Source organism: Erinaceus europaeus, chromosome 7, assembly GCF_950295315.1.
Source record: "Erinaceus europaeus chromosome 7, mEriEur2.1, whole genome shotgun sequence".
In the NCBI taxonomy this organism is placed as follows: Eukaryota; Metazoa; Chordata; class Mammalia; order Eulipotyphla; family Erinaceidae; genus Erinaceus; species Erinaceus europaeus.
The window spans coordinates 113504682-113524375 of NC_080168.1; the positions used below are offsets into that span (position 1 = coordinate 113504682).

The window sequence follows — 19694 nt, forward strand, 5'->3', positions numbered from 1 at the left end:
GTCTTAAGGTATGGAGTCTGGACATGCCATAGGGAGGGATACATTTTAGGCCCCAGGTCTGGTAGCCCTGCCCTCTGCTGAGGCTTGTCTGTGGAGACTATGGGGCTCTGGTGCTGAGCAGCTGGGAAAGGGGCATTTTCTGTGGGCACCCAGCTGCTTGAGACCATCCCCATACCTGGTTTCCTTTGACGAAGGCCCACAGGGCCATGCACTCATTCCAACCGGTGTTTGAAGTTGGGCAGTGAAGCAGCACTTAGATCTTTGAACTACAATCACCTTTTTCTAATGTGGTCATAGAAAATGTGCTCACACTGTCCTCAAGTTAAAGATTTTTTTAAAATATTTATTTATTTATTCCCTTTTGTTGTCCTTGTTGTTTTATTGTTATTGTCATGGATGTCGTCGTTGTTGGATAGGACAGAGAGAAATGGAGAGAGGAGGGGAAGAGAGAGAGGGGGAGAGAAAGACAGACTGTGAAGCGACCCCCCCCCCCCCACAGGTGGGGAGCCGGGGGCTTGAACCAGGATCCTTATGCCTGGTCCTTGCACTTTGCACCATGTGCGCTTAACCCGCTATGCTACTGCCTGACTCCCCAAGTTAAAGATTTTTTTTTAAAAAAGAAAATATCTTATTAATGAGAGATAGACAGCAGAACACTGCTCAGGTCAGGCTTTATGGTGATGCTGGGGATTGAACCTGGGATCTCAGAGGCTCAGGCATGAAAGTCTTTTGCAGAACCACCATGGTGTCTCCCAGCCCCAAGTTGAAGGCTTTGTCTTCTCTGACATAATTGTTACATCCATTTGGACCTTTGCTCATATAGCAGCACTCCTCGCGCTCCCAGTTTATGCTTCCTCAGGCCTGGACCAGGTACTCTAGTCCTAGAATGTAGAGTTAGTTGGGGTTCTCAGGAGCACCTCAGCAAGGAATTCTCCTCTGAAGGGTTCATGAGACACTGCTGTGGCCAGCAGGGTTATAGAGGGGTATTAGGGTTCCTGATTTCCTTGAGCTCCAAGAGTCGCAAATGCCTACCCCCAGGCCAAGATGGAGAGTGAAGCATGGTCAGGCATACAGAGCAGCTGGAGTGGGTAAAGATAGAGATAAGGGGAGTCGGGTGGTAGCACAGCGGGTTAAGCGCACATGGTGCACAAAGCGCAAGGACCGGTCTAAGGATCCCAGTTCGAGCCCCCGGCTCCCCACCTGCAGGGGAGTCACTTCACAGATGGTGAAGCAGGGTTGCAGGTGTCTATCTTTCTCTCCCCCTCTCTGTCTTCCCCTCCTGTCTCCATTTCTCTCTGTCCTATCTAACAATGATGACATCAACAACAATAATAAAACAACAAGGGCAACAAAAGGGAATAAATAAATAAATAGAATTTTTAAACAAAGATAGAGATAAGGAGGGTGGAAGAGATAGCGTAATGATTATGCAAACAGACTCTCATGCCTGAGGCCCTGAGGTACCAGGTTCAATCTCTTGCATCAGGGTTATTGCCACCAGGGTTATTGCATTGGCTCACTGCCAGCACTATGAATCCATCGCTTACATTTTCCTTTTTGTTTTTCCTTTTGTTTTATTAGGCAGGACAGAGAGAAATTGAGAGGGTCATGGGATAGATAGAGTGGGAGAGAAAAACACCTGCAGGCCTCCTTCACTACTTGTGAAGCATTCCCCCCGCCCCCCTCCCCCGCGCAGGTGGGTATTGGGAGCTCGAACCCAGGTCCTTGTGCATGGTAATGTGTGTGCTCATCCCGATATGCCACTGCCCGGCCCCCTCAGGTGTCAGTTTTACCCTTTACCTTTATCCTTCTGGGGCCTCTGGACCACAGTCTACTTTGTGCAGTACGTGTGTTCCTGAAGAAGAAAGCTTGCCCTGGAAACTCCTAAAGCAGATGAAAAACATGGGGAGGCCGGGGGAGACGTCAGTGTTGCAGCTGGGGCACAGAGTCAGTTCTGGGAGAGAATGGCTTTGGCGTGGGTTGGCTGGGACCTGTGCAAATACAGAGCAGGCCAGGAATGGGGAGCTGCTGTTCCCAGCTGCCACAGAGAATGTGAGCAAGTAGTTCCAGGGAAAGGAGGGTGGCCTTGGAATCTGAGGACAGAGCTCTTCACACACACTCCTCCTGCCCTGGGGCCCCAGAACCTAGAGAGCCAGACCTGACTCCCATCTTTCCAGATGTGTCGACCAGAAGTTCCGGCGCTGCCCTCCTCTGCCCAGCACCAGTGTCATTATTGTGTTCCACAACGAGGCCTGGTCCACACTGCTGCGAACCGTATACAGTGTCCTACACACCAGCCCCGCCATCCTGCTGAAGGAAATCATCCTGGTGGATGATGCCAGCACCGACGGTGAGGCTGAGAAGGGTTGGGGTGTCAACTGGGAAGGAGAGCAGTGTCTCTCAAGGGAGTAGGCCCAAGGGCAGGAAGAAGGCAGGTGGGTCAGGAAGCATCTGCGTGTGTGGGGGCAGGGGGCTGTGGGGAGCACACTAACCATGTTCCTGAAGCCTGACCTTCATTCACATGTCACCCAGATAATAACAAAAGCTTTGCAGAGGGCCAGGTGGTGGCACACCTGCTTGAGTGCATGTGTTACCAAAAGTTTTGCAGTTCTGGCATCTAAGGCTACCTTAGAATTGCCAAGTCCAACCCCAAGTCAGAAATGCTGGGAGAGGCCCAAAGAGATAGTTCACTGGGTAGGGTGCCTTGCCACATGTGGCCTAGGTTTGAACCCCAGCACCACATGGAAGATTCTGTGGCACCAGGGAAAGCTCCAGTACTATCACATCTCTCCCTCTTTCTCTGTCTCTCTTTACTATCTATATGAATGGAAAAGCAGCTTGAGAGCAGTGAAAGCACACATGCGTGATGCTCAGGTTCTGAGAGAGAGAGAGAGAGAGAGAGAGAGAGAGAGAGAGAGAGAGAGGAAGGAAAGAAATACTGAGAGAGGTCAGGAGGAGGGTGGGGACAAAGCTCCCTTTTGTCTCCTTCCTGCTAGGTCATTTTCCTACTTCTGCAGTTTTCACCTCAGATGTCATTTTTGCTACAGTTGGTAATAGGGAAATAAATCGGGTTGCTTGTGCCTTGCAAAGCAATTCCACAAATATCAACCAAGTACTTGTGCCTGGCAGTGGTCTAGGATGAACAGATACCATGACACGTGAGATCTCATCATGAAATGGCTAACAGCTTTATAGATCAGATGGCCACTTACACCTCTGTTCACAGCCCTAAGGAACAGAATAGCATGGACTTGAGAGTCCAATCCCCAGGGACTCACACCTCAGTTCTGACTTTTGCTGGCTCTGTGACCTTGGGCAACACACTTAGCCACTCTGAACTTCAGTTTCCTCTTCTTAAAAAAAAAAAAAAAAAAAAAGACAATTTGAGTTGGGGAGAAAGCACAATGGTTATGCAAACACTCTCACTGAAAGTCCCAGGTTTAATCCCCAGCACCACCATAAACCAGAACTAAGCAGTGCTCTGGAAAAAAACACACACAACATACAAACAAAGACAATTTGCTCTCTCACAGGGTGGACAAGGGGCCAGGTATAGGTCATAAACAAGCTATTAAGGGGCCAGGCAGTAGTGCACCACGTTAAGTGCACATGGCTCAAGGTCCAGTGTAAGGATCCCGGTTCAAGCCCCTGGCTCCCCACCTGTAGGGAGGGTCACTTCACAAGTGGTGAAGTAGGTATTCAAGTGTCTGTCTTTCTCTCCCCGTTTCTGTCTTCCCCTCCTCTCTCGATTTCTCTCTGACTTATCCAACAACAACAACAACAACAGCAAAAAAATGGCCTCCAGGAGCAATGGATTCATAGTGCAGGCACTGAGCCCCAGTGATAACCCTGGAGGGGGAGAAAAAAAAAAAAAAAGCAAGCTATTATAATTCATTTGTCAGAAAGAGCTGAGCACTGGGTAAAGTTTCCCATGAGCATTCAATTCCTTGCACTGTTCGTGTGGGAAGAGTGTGCTGTAGGACTGTGTAGCCGGGAAGTGGTGTTTCTGTGTGGTATGGCCAAATTAAAGCCTAGTGAGACCGAACCAGAGTCGGACGAGCATCTAGGGAGCAAGGAGAAGCACTGAGGGGCATTCCTGGGAGAGAACAGGACATAAGCAGAGACCTAGACATAGAGGCGTGTTTGTGAACCATGGAGAGCTTTGCTGTGGCAGCAGCTTGTTTGTCTAGGAAATGACACGAAAAGGATATTGGAATGAAGCTCCTGCCAGGTTAAAAGGATTAATCTAGAAGAGAATGGTGGATGATTACAGGTGTCAAAGCTGAAGAGTGACTGTGACTCAGAGCACTGGCAGAGAGGCAGAAGGCCCTGGGGCTGGGCAGTGTCTACTCAGTTGAGTACAGGTGTTACAATGTCCAAGGACCTGGGTTCTAACCCCCAGTCCTCACCTGCCGGGGGAGGTTTTGTGAGCAGTAAAGCAGGTGTCTCACTGTCTCCCTCTCTATCTCCCCCACCCCTCTCAATTTCTGTCTCTATCTAATAAATAAATAATAATAAATTTATAAAGGAAGTTCTTATAGTCACCGAGGACCAGGGCCGGGATGGGCAATAGGGCCAGTGTGCTGTCACACTGGGGTCTCCAGGAGCTCAGCTCTCCTCCCAGGGGCACACGAAGTCTAGGGTTGGCCACTGTGTCCATGATCCCCATGGACGGCAGGAACTAACTCCACATTTGCCAGCATATTCTCAGGGTCCGCTCACTAGAACTCCCACTTCTCCCCACCTATTCCAGTCTCCTTTCTGCCACTGGGGTTAGAGGTGAGGCTTAAAGAAAAAAGATGGTGGTGTTCCCAGTTGAGCACATATAATCATGCACAGGGACCCAGTTTTGAGTCCCAGCTCCCCACTTGCTGGGTCGATGTTTCACTAGTGGTGAAGCAGGTCTACAGGTGTCTCTCTTTCTCCCCCTCCCCCTCTCAACTTCTCTCTGTTCTAATAAACGAAAAGAAAGGAAGGGAGGGAGGGAGGAAAAATTGCCACCAGAAGCAATGGATTTGTAGTGCTAGCATGGAGCCCCAGTGGCAATAAAAAAAATTTTTTTTTTTAATAAATGAGAGAGAGAGAGAGAGAGAAAGCTCAGGCTAGAGAGATGGTTCAGTAGTAGAGCACAGGCCCTGCACATGGGAGGCCCTGTACTTCTTAAGAATAAGAAAGACAAACAGAACATCATAGGGCAGGCTGAAGAGATAGCTCACCAGGTAGGGCGCCTGTCCTTCCATGTGGATCCCAGCCCAGTTTGGGCCCTAGCCCCATGTGGGAGACAGCACAAGGGAAGCTCCAAAGTGGGCAATGGTGAGTCTCCCTTCCTCTCTGTCTGAATGAAGAGTTGGCCCAGGATTGGTGGGAACATGTATGATTGAAACCCCAGATAACAAAAAGAGATCATAGGGGGTACAGCAAGTGCTCCCCACATTTTTTTCAGGCATGCCCCCCACATCCTATGTTTTTATTAATAGATGTCATTTAATTTTTTACTTGAAAATATAATTTAACACACTGATTTTTTTTTTTTAATTTAAAATAAAAGTTCTCATTTTTTTAAGAAAAGCAGACTCAGGCAGGGGGGGAGCTGAGTTCATTCATGTCTCTGGGAGTTCACAGTGTCCCAGCAAGGACAGATACTGAGCAGCCACACTTACAAAGTGAAGATAAACAAATGATAGCAACGCCACAGAGGGTCTGGTGGGCCAGAAGCAGAGAGATTAGGCTTGTGGAAAGGGAGGGGACAAGGAATTTGGCAGAGATGACAGGAGCCTGGGAGTGGCTGAGAACGAAGTTTCAAAGCAGGGGAATGATTGTCAGAGCTAGGGTATCAGCTACCACCCCTCTCACACTGGGACAGCTCAGGACACTTCTCCCCCAGCCCCAGAAGCCCATCCCTTGGAAGAAAGTGTTGAAAGTTATGCCTGGCTCCCGAAGAGAGCAGGATTACAACTGTGTGTACTTACCACTGTTTTGCTTGTAATTCAGGGGATTTGTGGGCCCTAGAACAAACAAGCCTGCCTCAAGGGTTTCTGGACTCTGGAGGTACTTCAGTAACATTCAGTTTACTGGAGAAAACGGAGGGAAAATGCCCTCAGAAGTTTCTATAGTCTACATGGGATAAAATCTCCTGCTTGGCCGACTGATCAGATTAACTGGTGCACATTACACACACAAACAAGAGCTGTGTCTCTGCTGAGACACCATGGCCACACTCCATCCTCCATTCCCCATCCAGGCCGCTGGCAGCTGCTCTGTGACCTTGAGTGTATGGGCACCTGATACTCGGGTGGGGGGGAGGATGACAAGACGAAGCCCAGTGCCAGCCTGGGGAACAGACCTGACACAGAGGTCACCTTTTTTTCAGGTAAATTAAACTTTATTGAAAACAAAACATGTTAGAACATGAAAAGGAGACAGAGATCGAGAAAGAAAGAGAAGGGGAACTCACTCACACTCTTGATGGTCACATGGTAGTCCCGGACAAAGCCAGAGGTTACTTTTGTAACAGCCATGTGAACACCCAGTTTCTGAAAGCTGGCCCTCCTAACCCATGCATCTACTGTGCCCCAAACAAGACATCTCCCTGTACTGGAAACCACTGCCAAGGCCAGGAAGATAGCACAGCAGTTAAGGCAAAGGCTTTCATACTTGAGGCTCTGGATCCCAGGTTCAGTCTCCAGCACCACCGAAAGCCAAGACTGAGCAGTGTCCTGGTTTAAAAATAAATACATAAAAGATAGAAAAAAGGAAAAGAGAAAAATGGAGAGAAAGAAATGAAAGCCCTGCTCTTTCCCTAGGAAGGCTGAGGATGAACTCTCTCCTGGAGGGGATGCGCTAGATATGGAAGGAAGTAAACACATAACCAGAGTCAAGAGGTGAACACAACACTCAGTGAAAAAGTTCCTGAGGAGAGAGGAGGAGTGAGGAGGTGGTTGAAGAAGCAAGGAATGCTGGCAGGGACAGGAATGGCGGAAGAGAAGGGCCCTGTGAAACCCAGGGTAGAAGCATCTGAGAGCAATTATATCTCCCTGATTTCTCCCACCTCTACCTTCCTTGCTGCTGGTCAGAACTAAAGTGAATGACAGTTCATCCCAGGGACCCCTAGATCCCTAAGAAATACTAGTAATGCAGGGAGCCGGGCAGTAGTGCAGCAAGTTAAGCGCACATGGCTCGAAGCACAAGGACTGGAGTAAGGATCCCAGTTCAAACCCCTGACTCCCCACCTGCAGGGGGGTCGCTACATAAGTGGTGAAGCAGGTCTGCGGGTGTCTATCTTTCTCTCCCCTTCTCTGTCTTCCCCTCCTCGCTCAGTTTCTCTCTGTCCTGTCCACTAACAGTGGAAAAATGATAGCCACCAGGAGTAGTGGATTCATAGTGCAGGCACCAAGCCCCAGTAATAACCCTGGAGGAAAGAAAGAAAGGAAGAAAGGAGGGAGGAAGGAAGGAAGGAAGGAAGGAAGGAAGGGAGGGAGGGAGGGAGGGAGGAAGGAAGGAAGAAGAAAGGAAGGGAAGACTAGTGATGCAAGTCACGAGTTTTCTTTTTATTTATTTTTAATTTGATAAGACAGAGAGAAATTAAGAGGGGAGAGGAGAGACTGAGATCTCTTGCAGGTAGAGCCCAGGAGCTTGAGCCTTGGTCTTTGTGCATGGTAGCATGTGCACTCCACCAGGTGCACCACCACCCAGATGCAAGTCAGGAGGTTTTCAAAGTCTTCAATATTATTTGAATCATAACTTCCAACAGATACAGCTGCTTTATCACCTCCACCCCAACATTTGTTTCATGACTTAGGAATATGCCTCTATAGTGATCGTATACCCCAGATTTTGAGGGGGTGTTTCCATATATCTTCTTGTTTTCTCTCACATAGAGACTATTTCTGGGTCAGGTGGTTGAGCACACAGGTTACCATAAGGACCTGGGTTCAAGCCCCTGGATCTTATCTGCAGGAGAAAGTTTCACAAGTGGTGAAGCAGTGCTGCAGGCCCTTCCCTCCCTCCCTCCTCACATCCCTCCCTCCCTCCTCCCATCCCTCCCTCCCTCCTCCCATCCCTCCCTCCCTCCTCACATCCCTCCCTCCCTCCTCACATCCCTCCCTCCCTCCTCACATCCCTCCCTCCCTCCTCACATCCCTCCCTCCCTCCTCACATCCCTCCCTCCCTCCTCACATCCCTCCCTCCCTCCTCACATCCCTCCCTCCTCACATCCCTCCCTCCCTCCTCACATCCCTCCCTCCCTCCTCACTTCCCTCCCTCCCTCCTCACATCCCTCCCTCCCTCCTCACATCCCTCCCTCCCTCCTCACATCCCTCCCTCCCTCCTCACATCCCTCCCTCCCTCCTTAAATCCCTCCCTCCCTCCTTACATCCCTCCCTCCCTCCTCACATCCCTCCCTCCTCACATCCCTCCCTCCCTCCTTAAATCCCTCCCTCCCTCCTTACATCCCTCCCTCCCTCCTTACATCCCTCCCTCCCCCCTCACATCCCTCCCTCCCTCCTTAAATCCCTCCCTCCCTCCTCACATCCCTCCCTCCCTCCTCACATCCCTCCCTCCCTCCTCACATCCCTCCCTCCCTCCTTACATCCCTCCCTCCCTCCTTACATCCCTCCCTCCCTCCTCACATCCCTCCCTCCCTCCTCACATCCCTCCCTCCCTCCTTACATCCCTCCCTCCCTCCTTACATCCCTTTTCCCTCTTGGTTTCTCTGGTTCTCTATGCAAATTAAATAAAATAAGAAATAAGAATAATAATAAGAAAAAGAAACTTTATTCCCATATGTCAGTTTCATCAGCCTACCAAGAAATGGAAAGTGGTCAGTAGTGAGACTTGATTTGGATTCAAAAATATGTCTCATGGCTGACAAAAGATAGCTCACTTGGATCATATCCTGGTTTGCCATCTGTGTGACTCAGGTTTGAGCCTGCCCCTAACTCACTGGAGGAAGTTTCAGTGCTGTGGTGTCTCCCTCCCTCTCTCCTCCCCCCATATATATTCTGAAAAAGGCAGCCCAGAGCAGTGAAGCCCTGGTGAAAAAAAAACGGTATCCAAGTACAGTATCCAAATCTGGGCCAGTGAATGGACTACTCCCAGAGTACTCATGCTGTCTCTATCTGAGGGTGTTCCACTTGTTTATTTCTACTTGTATCCTTCCCAAGGGATTAATCAGGAACATGTTCCCACTTGAAGTTAGATCTGAAGCTGACTAGAACCTAGGTGGGCAAAAAAAAGTTGAATAAAAACAAACTAAAAGAGTGGTCTTTTTGGGAGTCAGGCGGTAGCGCAATGGGTTAAGCGCACGTGGTGCAAAACACAAGGACTGGCCTAAGGATGCCGGTTCAAGCCCTGGCTCCTCACCTGCAGGGGAGTCACTTCACAGGCAGTGAAGCAGGTCTGCAGGTGTCTGTCTTTCTCTCCCTCTCTCTGTCTTCCCCTCCTTTCTCTATTTCTCTCTGTCCTATCCTACAATGACGACACCAATAACAATAATAACTACAACAATAAAAAAGCAAGGGCAACAAAAGGGAATAAATAAATAAATATTTTTTTAAAATTTAACTAAAAATAGAGAAGTCCTCCCTACAAGTAAAGATTTTCTGGTTTCCTTTTCTAATTTTTTCAGAAGTTGAAGAAGATGGGGTGAGTCCATAAGAGGAGGATAAATAAAGGCAGAAGTTTGCTGACTTGCTTGATAAGTTTTTTTTTTTTTATCTACTAAAAAAACTACAGGCTCAGGGGTACAGCAGCAAGCAGGCTAAGCCAGACCTTTGTCTTCCTAGATATTACTCTTGCAATAAGAAACACAGAAATAAATAATTTCAGGCAATAGTAAGTGCTGTGAAGAAGTTAAATTAGAAGGTGAGAAAGAATGCAAGTGACTGGTTGGGGCGGGGGACGGAGAGAGAGAGAGAGAGAAAGAGAGAGAGAGGGAGAGAGAGAGGCAAGGAGAGAGAAAGAGTGAGAGAGAATATATCACCAAAGCTTCCTTTGTTGCTGGGCGGGGGGTACTTGAAAGTGGGTCACGGTCATGTAGGGGTTCTCTTCAAGAAGGTAGTCAGGAAGGTTAGTCTGAGTTTCCTGTATAAAGAGAACAGCTAATGGGAAAGCCCTGATGCTCAGGGTGTTATTGGGATAGAAAACAGGCAAGGAATCAGACAGTGGCTCACCTGGTTGAGTGCACATGCTGCCAAGCTCAGGACCGGGGTTAAAGCCCCTGATCCCCACCTGCAAGAGGGAAGTTTCACGAGCAGTGAAGTAGTGCTGCTGGTACCTCTCTGTCTCTCTCCTTCTCTACTCTCCTCTCTCTCAATTTCTTCCTTTCTCTATTCAAAAGTGACTAAATAAAATATTTAAGGTGGTGGTAGATAGCATAATGGTTATGCAAAGGGACTCTCTTGCCTGAGGTTCCAAAGCCCCAGGTTCAATCCCCTGCACCACCATAAGCCAGAATTGATCAGTGCTCTGATAGATGAATGAATGAATGAATGAATGAATGAATGAATGAATGAATGAATGAATGAATGGCTGGGCGGTAGTGCATCGGGTTAAACGCACATGGCGCAAAGGACCGGCTGGCATAAGAATCCTGGTTCGAGGGGGTCGGGCAGTGGCACAGTGGGTTAAGCGCACGTGGCACAAAGCGCAGGGACCGGCGTCAGGATCCCGGTTCGAGCCCCCGGTTCCCCACCTGCAGGGGAGTCGCTTCACAGGCGGTGAAGCAGGTCTGCAGGTGTCTATCTTTCTCTCCCCCCCCCCCGTCTTCCCCTCCTCTCTCCATTTCTCTCTGTCCTATCCAACAACAAAGCAACGTCAACAATGGCAATAATAACCACTACGAGGCTGCAACAACTAGGGCAACAAAAAGGGGGAAAAATGGCCTCCAGGAGCGGTGGATTCATGGTGCAGGCACCGAGCCCAGCAATAACCCTGGAGGAAAAAAAAAAAAAAAAAGAATCCTGGTTCGAGGCCCAGGATTTCCCACCTGCAGGGGAGTCCCTTCACAGGCAGTGAGGCAGGTCTGCAGGTGTTTATTTTTCTCTCCACCCTCTGTCCTCCCCTCCTCTTTCGATTTCTCTCCAACAACAGCAATAAGAACAACAATAATAACAACAACAACAATAAACAACAAGGGCAACAGAAAGGGGAAAAAATAGCTTCCAGGAGCAGTGGATTCCTAGTGCAGGCACTGAGCCCCAGCGATACCCCTGGAGGCAAAAGAAAAATAAATAAATAGTAAAATAAAAACAGGCAAGAAATGGGCAAGGATGTAGAAAAAAACACTAGTATAAATTGAGTTAAGAAAGGTCGGGAGACCTTGTTCCTCTGACACCAGCATTACCTGTTTCCCACCTATGGCACTTGATTTCTGCAGAGTTGTTAGAGCCATGTAGCATGTCTGAAGTTTCAAGCTTTGGGGACCAGGTGGTGGTGCACCTGGTTAAGTGCATATACCACAGTGCACAAGGACCTGAGTTCAAGCCCCTGGTCCCCGCCTATAAGGGGAGAGCTTTCCAAGTGGTGAGGTAGAGCTGCAGGTGTCTATCTATCTCCTTCTCCCCCTGTCTCTATCCAATAATTTCTCTGTCTCTATCCAATAATAAATAAATTTCTCTGTCTCTATCCAATTTCTCTGTCTCTATCCAATAATAAATTTCTCTGTCTCTATCCAATAATAAATAAATACATTTCTCTGTCTCTAATAATAAATAAATACATTTTTTAAAAAAGTTTCCAAGCTTTGGAGTTTAGGCTTTTTTGGATGTGTCTGGTTTAATAAAGCTTGTTCACAACAACAACAAAAAAAGAAAAAAGAAAAGAAAGAAAGGCAATGAGAGGGCTTTGGGTGGAGGTGCACCCCATGAAGTGCACATAGTGTGATGTGCAGGGACCTGTGCAAGGATTTGGGCTTGAGCCCCCATTTCCCACCTGCACTGGGAAAACTATGAGTGGTGAAGCAGATCAGCATCTGTCTCTCTTTCTCTTTCCCTCTCTATCTCCCCCTTCTCTCAGTTTCTCTCTGTCCTGTCTAATAAAAAGAGGAAAATGGCCTCCAAGAGCAGTGGATTCATAGTGCCAGCACTGAGCCCCAGCAATAACTCTGGAGGCAAAAAGAAGAAAAAAGAAAACAAGAAAGAAAAAGAAAGGGTAGAGAGGTTAGGAGGACAGAATCATGAGATCTTTGTAAGAGCTGGTCAGTAGCTGGATTTCTCATGTGCGTAGTAAAAACATAATATCAAATTGATCCTCTTCGCCATTTTCAAGTGTGCCATTCGTTAGCATTAAATACATTCACGTTGTTGTACAACCATCTCTACCTCCCATCTTCAGAACTCCTTCATCATCCCAAACTCAAACTAGCAGTTAAATAATTCCCCTTTCTCTCTCCTCCTAGCCCCTGGCAATCGCCACTTTACTTTTTTTTTTTTTTCCCCTCCAAGGTTACTGCTGGGGCTAGGTGCTGCACTAGGAATCCACTGCTCCTGGAGGCTATTTTTTCCCTTTCTGTTGCCCTTGTTGTGTATCGTTGTTGTTATTGCTGCTGTTGTTATTGGATAGGACAGAGAGAAAAGGAGAGACAGAAAAAGAGAGAGGAGGGGAAGACATAGGGGGAGAGAAAGACAGACACCTGCTGACCTGCTTCACCACTTGTGAAGCGATTCCCCTGCAGGTGGGGAGCCGGGTTTTCAAACCGGGATCCTTAAGCCAGTCCTTGTGCTTTGTGCCATGTGCACTTAACCCGCTGCGCTATCGCCTGGCCCCTGCTACTTTACTTTTGTCTCTTAATTTCATTGCTTGAAGGACCTCATATAAGTTGAATCATAAGGTATTTGTCCTTTTGTGACTGTTTTTTTTTTCCACTTTGAATACTGTCTTCACAGTTTGTCCATGTCCATTTTATTTGGATGTTCTTGACTACCTGCTCTCAACTCTGGGACACCCCAGAGTTCAGTGTGTTCAGTGTCTTCAGTGTGTCCAGCGATGTGATGAGAGAGGGGCTGTCAGGAGAAGCATCACTTATGGGAGCAATCTTCCTCTCTAGAAAGGTCTAGACTGGGTCTAGACTACCTACCTGAGACTGGAAGGAAGGTGTGGAAGAAGGGCTTAGTAGAACTCATGCCTCCCTGAGGTTCACAGCTCAGTGCTTCTCAGTCTCTTACCACAACACCCACTTCCTATGCTATTTTGCCTGGGCCTTATCTCGACCACCATGAACATCCTGTGAGCAGGGTTAAGCAGCAGGCTCTCAGGGGAAATACTGAGAATGTGAGGCTCCTTGTTGGGGGTTTTCCCTCCTTCCTGTTAGAATCAGAGCTTGGGGCGTAGTTGAATTAGGAGGTTAACTGCACCTTGAGGACAAGACAAACCAGGCCCCTCCCTGCCTGAGAAAGTGTCTGACACATGAGCATTAGCAGGTGTTGATTGAGAGTGCTGGCTTGAAGCTGCCACAGGAAGCTTTTCCTTCTTCTTTCTCCTCTACCACCAGCTCCTCTTCCTGCTCCTCCTCCTCCTTTTACTTCTTCAGAGTGTGTGGGTATACACACACGCGTGAGTATGCATGCATGTGCTACTTCATGTCTGTGCTATTTCACTACTCTGTTTTGCTTTTTCATTCAAACAGAGAGATACCACAGTTCCAGAACTTCCTCTTGTGCCAGAGCTCAAACATGGGCCAGGAACATGTCAAGGTATATGCCCTGCTCGATGAGCTCTCTTTTCAGCAGGGAGGATAATACTCTCTGTTTTAACACATTTTAGTCTTCATAGGGAAAGTTAAATAAGAAAGTCAACATAAAAGCACCTAGTTCAGTGGCTGCCACTGAGTGGTATACAAGTAACTGGATGTGTGTGAGAGAGAAAAGAGAGAGACTGAAATATATCAGTCACACCTTCATAAAACTGATCTCAGGCCCTGCAGTGACACAGACAGGACAAACAGCAATTATTGAAATACAAGATTAAAAAACTGTTTCTAAGTGCACATGGTGACCAGAGTAAGGATCCTGGTTCGAGCCCCCAACTCCCCACCTACAGGGGGTCGCTTCATGGGCAGTGAAACAGGTCTGCAGGTAGCTATCTTTCTCTTCCCCTCTCTGTCTTCCCCTCTTCTCCCAATTTTTCTCTGTCCTATCCAACAACAATGACAGTAATAACAACAACAATAATAATCATAACAACAATAAACAATAAGGGCAGCAAAAAGAAAAAAAAATAGCCTCCAGGAGCAGTGGATTCATAGTGTAGGCACCGAATCCTAGCTATAACCCTAGAAGCAAAAAAAAAAAAAAAAAAAGTTTCAAGATGGACTCCTTCAGAATAGAGCTACTTTTAGTGCTCTGAAGATTTCAGACTAAATAACAGGGTCATGAAATAAGATCCCATTCCAAAGAAGCTGGAGACCTCATGAGAGACCCCTTGCTTTGAAAGCTCTCCCCACTCCCCTGAAATTCAGGATGATTAATCCTCCTGTAGACTAACCAACAGAAAAATGAGGACTTTGTGCCTGTACAATTGCACTGCCCCAGTGGATGCTTTTTCATATATATAACTTCACTACCCTTCTTTTCCTATAAAAAAAATTAAAGTTAAGGGCTGGTGAAATAGTTCACTTGGATAGTGTACTGTTTTGCCATGTGTACGACCCAAGTTCAAGCCCAGCCCTTGATGGAAGCTTTGATACTGTGGTGTCTCTCTCGCTCTCTCTCAAAATATGTGAGTGGGATACAGAGGGAGAGATATCACCGCACCTGTCATTGCATATTGCATGGTGCTCCTGTGTGGTACTCAAATCTGGGCTGTAGTGAATGGTAAAGTTCGCGCCCTACTAAGTGAACCATCTTCCAACCCCAAATAAGTAAATCTTAGAAAGAAAGAAAGAAGATGAAAGAAAAATAATTCCAAGTATATACGGAGCAATAAGAGAGTGAAAGTATCACTTCAGTGAGTAATATTTGTGTTTGCGTTATCTGGAAAACTAATTTTGTTTTTTATTGTTTTGTTTTTACCAGAACACTGCTCTGGTTTATGGTGGTGCTGGGAATTGAACTTAGGACCTTTGGTGCCTCAGGCATGAAAGTTTCTTTGTATAACCATTATGCTGTCTCCCCAGTCCCACAAACTGATTTTGAAGAGCCTGGGAATCAGACACTGTGGAAATGACTGATAACTACCAGAAGTGGAAGAAAGGGAGGCCAGAATCACAGTTCTGAAAGATAGTAACTAAAAGGATACACAGATCAAAAGAGGCTTGAGAGACTTTAACAAAAGTTTATCCTTAGCTAGCTCATTGAAATAAAGCAAATAAAATATTTTTAAAGTTTATCCTTAATAAAAAAAATTAAAAAGAGGGGCCTGGGTAGTGGTGCACCTGGTTGAATGTACCTGTTACAATGTACAAGGACCCAGGTTTGAGACCCGGTCCTCCCCTGCAGGGGGGGTGAAGCAGTGAGTGGTGAAGCAGGGCTGTAGGTGTCTCTCTGTTTTTCTCCCTCTCTATCAACCCCTTCCCTCTCAATTTCTGGCTGTCTCTATCCCATAAATAAATAAATAAAAGTAATTTAAACAATTGAAAAATAAATTAAATAAAGTTTATCCTGAATTTGAAGTCACAGAAGCACAGCCTGAGGCTCTGGCTGGGCCACTGGAGAAGGTGGACAGGCCCAGGATGGGCCCTGCACAGCCATGCCTGGCCACAAGCAGGATCCCCTCCTCTGGCTTCTGTGGTGTTGGCTAGAGCAGTAGGTGTGGGAGCTTTTAAGATTCAGGACTCAGTGGCCAGAGGGATTAAGGCTGCAGTCCACTGGTGAGTCGGCAGCAATGGCGTTGTCCCTTCCAGACTATCTAAAGGAGCAGCTGGAGCAGTACGTGAAGCAGCTGCAGGTGGTGCGCGTGGTGCGGCAGGAAGAACGGAAGGGACTGATCACAGCCCGGCTTCTGGGGGCCAGCGTGGCCCAGGCAGAGGTGCTCACCTTCCTGGATGCTCACTGTGAGTAAGAGTGCCAGCCTGGCACCGTGGGGCCTGGGTGTCATCTGACCTCCCCTTCCCTGGCGGGGTGACAAAGTTGCTTTCTGCTTCACTCTTTCCAGAGTGAAGGAGGCCTGGCACTCACTCTCTACCCCTTTGTCATCCCAGTCCCAAGGGCACTTTATCAGAAAACATACAGCACTAAAGCAATTGGTGACCCCCCCCCCCCACAGAATTGCTAGGCATTTGCTCTAGAGCCCCCACCTACTCCTCTCCCTGCACCCCTGGTCTGTGTCTTACTCTGAGCTAACAGATGCCTCCTGATACCACTAAGAACTGGTTTCTGTGGAGCTTTCCTGAAGGCCCACTGAGGTCAGAGAAACTTTTCTCTCTTTTCCCAAACCAAAAGACCACCCCACCACTGTCGAGGAGAAAACCAGCTCCCTAAAATCAGTGACACAAATACTGAGAAGTTTCTCTGAACTTGGAGTTAGGCGAGCTGGCTTTTTTTGTTTTTTCTTTTTCTGGCTCTGCCACTATTTGAGCCTCAACTTTCTCATTTGTAAAATGTGAGTGAGGGCACCCATCTCACTAACCTAACTGCTACTCTGAGCATATGTACGTAGTTCATTGGAAATCTCAAAAGAGGGGCGGCAAAATAGCTTACTTGGATAATGCGCTGCTTTGCCAAGTGTGCGATCCAGGTTCAAGCTTGGTCCTCACTGCAGTGAAGGAAGCGTTAGTGCTATGGTCTCTTTCACTTTCTCTCTCTGCTTCTCTGAACATATCTAGAAAGAGAGAGGGAGGAAGGGAGAGAGAGAGAGAGAGAGAGAGAGAGAGAGAGAAATGAAGGAAGGGAAGAAGGGGAAGGAAAGGGAAGGGAAGGAAGGAAGGAAGGAAGGAAGGAAGGAAGGAAGGAAGAAAGAAAGAAAGAAAGAAAGAAAGAAAGAAAGAAAGAAAGAAAGAAAGAAGATTGTCAGGGACTGAGAGGTGGTGCACCTGGTTGAGCACGCATTACAGTGAACAAGGGCCCAAGCTCCTGCTCCCCACTTGCAGGAAGGAAGCTTCACAAGTTGTAAAATAATGCTGCTGCCCTCTCTCTCTCTCTCTCTCTCTCTCTCTCTCTATCTATCTATCTATCTATCTATCTCTCTCCACCTCCCCTCCCTCTCAATTTCTCACTGTCCTATCAAGTAAAGGGAAAAATATAGAAAGAAAATTGCAGAGAGGTAGATAAATGGAAGGGATTGTTATTCTTCCACACTGGAGTGGGAAAAGCTGATTTCATGGCGAGGCTGGGAACCCTGAAAACACTGGGCCTTCTCTGTGCTTCTGGATCATGTGAGTTAACCATGTTACCCTCCTCCCCACAGACCTCCATTCTCTTCTCACTGCTCTCCCCTTTGATGGGGCATGACAACAAGGGGGCTGGGGCTGGAGGAGAAGAGGAGGCTCTCAGGTGATCTCTTCACAGCTGTGGAACTTGCCTGTGTTCCTCTGGAACTAGGGAATGGGTGGAGGGCTTCCCCTGCCCCTGTGTGGGGCATATGCTCAGCTGTGGGCAGGACAAGGACTCTGACTGCTGCCTGCTTCTGGGGCCTGTAGGTGAGTGCTTCCATGGCTGGCTGGAGCCCCTCCTGGCTCGCATTGCGGAGGATGAGACTGCAGTGGTGAGCCCAGACATCGTCACCATCAACCTTAACACTTTCCAGTTCTCCAAACCTGTCCAGAGGGGCAGAGTCCATAGCCGTGGCAATTTTGACTGGAGCTTGACCTTTGGCTGGGAGGCTCTACCTCCAGATGAGAAGCAGAGGCGCAAGGATGAGACTTACCCCATCAAGTAAGGACCCCAGTCTGGGGAGCCCCCAACATGGCCTCTGGTACCCCAGGTACACCTGGTTCCAGAGACCAGGGCTGTCCTGAGTCAACATTTATTAATTATTTTTTAATTTGTTTACTATCTTTATTTATTTACTAGATAGAAACAGCCAGAAATCAAGAGAGAAGGGGGTAGTAGAGATGGGAGAGAGACAGAGAGACACCTGCAGCAACGCTTCACCACTCACGAAGCTTTCCCTCTGCAGGTGGAGACAGGGGGCTTGAACCCGGGTCCTTGTGCATTGTGACATGTGCGCTCAACCAGGTGTGCCACCACCCGGCCCCTGAGTCAGCATTTATTACACACTCTATTAAGCATGTGCCATATTTTATATAACCCTTATTGCCATGATTTATAGGTGAAAACCCTAAAGGCCCTGGTGATTAAAAAAAAAAAAAAATGACCTCAGAGAGTGGAGAATAGCAAATGGTAAAACAGGGAAACCCAGCTCAGCCCCTCTGGCCCAAAGCCCAGGCTCTACACTGTGGCACTGAACCACCTCACACCTACAGCTGTGTGCCATGCACTGGGCCAAGGGCTTCTCGTTCTTTATCTCATGTACCCCTTGCACACAAAAGGATGTGACTGGTGCAGAGGTGCTGGGAGGTGGTGGGTGGAGGCCCTGATTGAGTTCCCATTGTGATCAAAATGAGCATGTCCTCCTAGGTCACCATTTTTTAAAGGACTGAGAACAAACTGAAAGAAAATGAGAGCAGCAAGATAGCTCGCGTGGATAGTGCACCTGCTTTGTCATGACCAGGCTCAAGCCTGGCCCTACCACACTCTGTCTCTGTTTCTGATCCTCTGTCTCTGTTTCTGTTTTTTCTATCCGGAAAAAGTCAGTGGGGAGTTGTGAAGCATCAGCAATGAACAAAAAATAATTAATTGAAAGAAAACAGACAAGGGGCCCCAGCAGTGGTGCACCTGGTTAAGTACACACATCACCATGTGCAAGGACCCAGGTTTGATCCCCCACTTCCCACCTACAGGGAGGATGTTTCACGAGAGGTGAAGCAGGTTTGTGGGTGTCTATCTTTCTCCCTTTCTATCTCCCCTCCTCTCTCAATTTCTCTCTGTCTTGTCCAATAAAGTAAAAAAGAAAAAGAATAAAAATAAAAAATGGCTACTGGGAACAGTGGATTTGTAGTGCAGACACTGAGGCCCAGAAATAACCCTGGTAGCAATAATTAAGGAAGGAAGGAAGGGGAAAAGGAAGCATAGAAGAAGGAAAGGAAGAGAAGGAGGGAGAGAGAAAGGGAGGGAGGGGAAAAAACAGACAAAAGCAAAGAAAAGGGGCCAAGTGGTGGCTCACCCTGTAGAGTGCACATGCTACCATTAGCAAGGGGCCAGGTTTAAGCTCCCAGTCCCTATCTGTAGGAGGAAAGCTTCAACAACAGTGGAGCAGTGCTGCGGGTATCTCTCTTCTCTTTGTCTCTCACCCTTTGTCAAAAAGAAAAAAAACAGAAGAGGGTGGGGGAGAACGACCCAAAGTAGTGGAGTTGTGCAGGCACCAAGCCCCTGCAATGACCCTGTGACAAAATGAAAGAAAGGAAGAAAGAAAGAAGGAAAGAAAAGGAGAAGAGAAGAGAAGGGAGATGAAGGAAAAGGAGGGCAGAGGAGGAATGGAAAGGGAGGGAAGGGGAGAGGAGAGGGGGGAAGGGAAGAGAGGGAAGAAGAGGGGAGGGATTGGTGTTTTGCTCTTTCCAGTTTGGATCCTAAACCATCAGAGAAGTAAAAGAATGGACAGCAGAGGAGGGCAGGGGGGGGGGGGGAGGTGGAGAAGGCAGAAGAAAAAAAATTAGAACACCCTAGTTTCACAGTCTTTGTTTAGTGTGTATACGAACAGAGTCC

The 19694-nt window shown here is 47.7% G+C and overlaps 1 protein-coding gene and 1 long non-coding RNA gene across 8 annotated transcripts in view; one reads left to right on the forward strand and one right to left on the reverse strand.

The window, feature by feature from the left end:
* Positions 1 to 19694, forward strand: part of GALNT6 (polypeptide N-acetylgalactosaminyltransferase 6) — a 42104-nt gene that overhangs the window by 13179 nt on the left and 9231 nt on the right. For all 6 annotated transcript variants that reach the window (XM_007518244.3, XM_060195351.1, XM_060195353.1 and 3 more), the window contains 3 exons: positions 2178 to 2350; positions 15836 to 15985; positions 17570 to 17804. In XM_007518244.3, coding sequence (XP_007518306.1) covers positions 2178 to 2350; positions 15836 to 15985; positions 17570 to 17804 — 558 coding nt within the window. The remainder of the gene's footprint in view (positions 1 to 2177; positions 2351 to 15835; positions 15986 to 17569; positions 17805 to 19694) is intronic.
* LOC132539519 (uncharacterized) overlaps positions 1 to 19694 on the reverse strand; it is an 85366-nt gene that overhangs the window by 6839 nt on the left and 58833 nt on the right. The gene's annotated exons all lie outside the window — the stretch shown is intronic.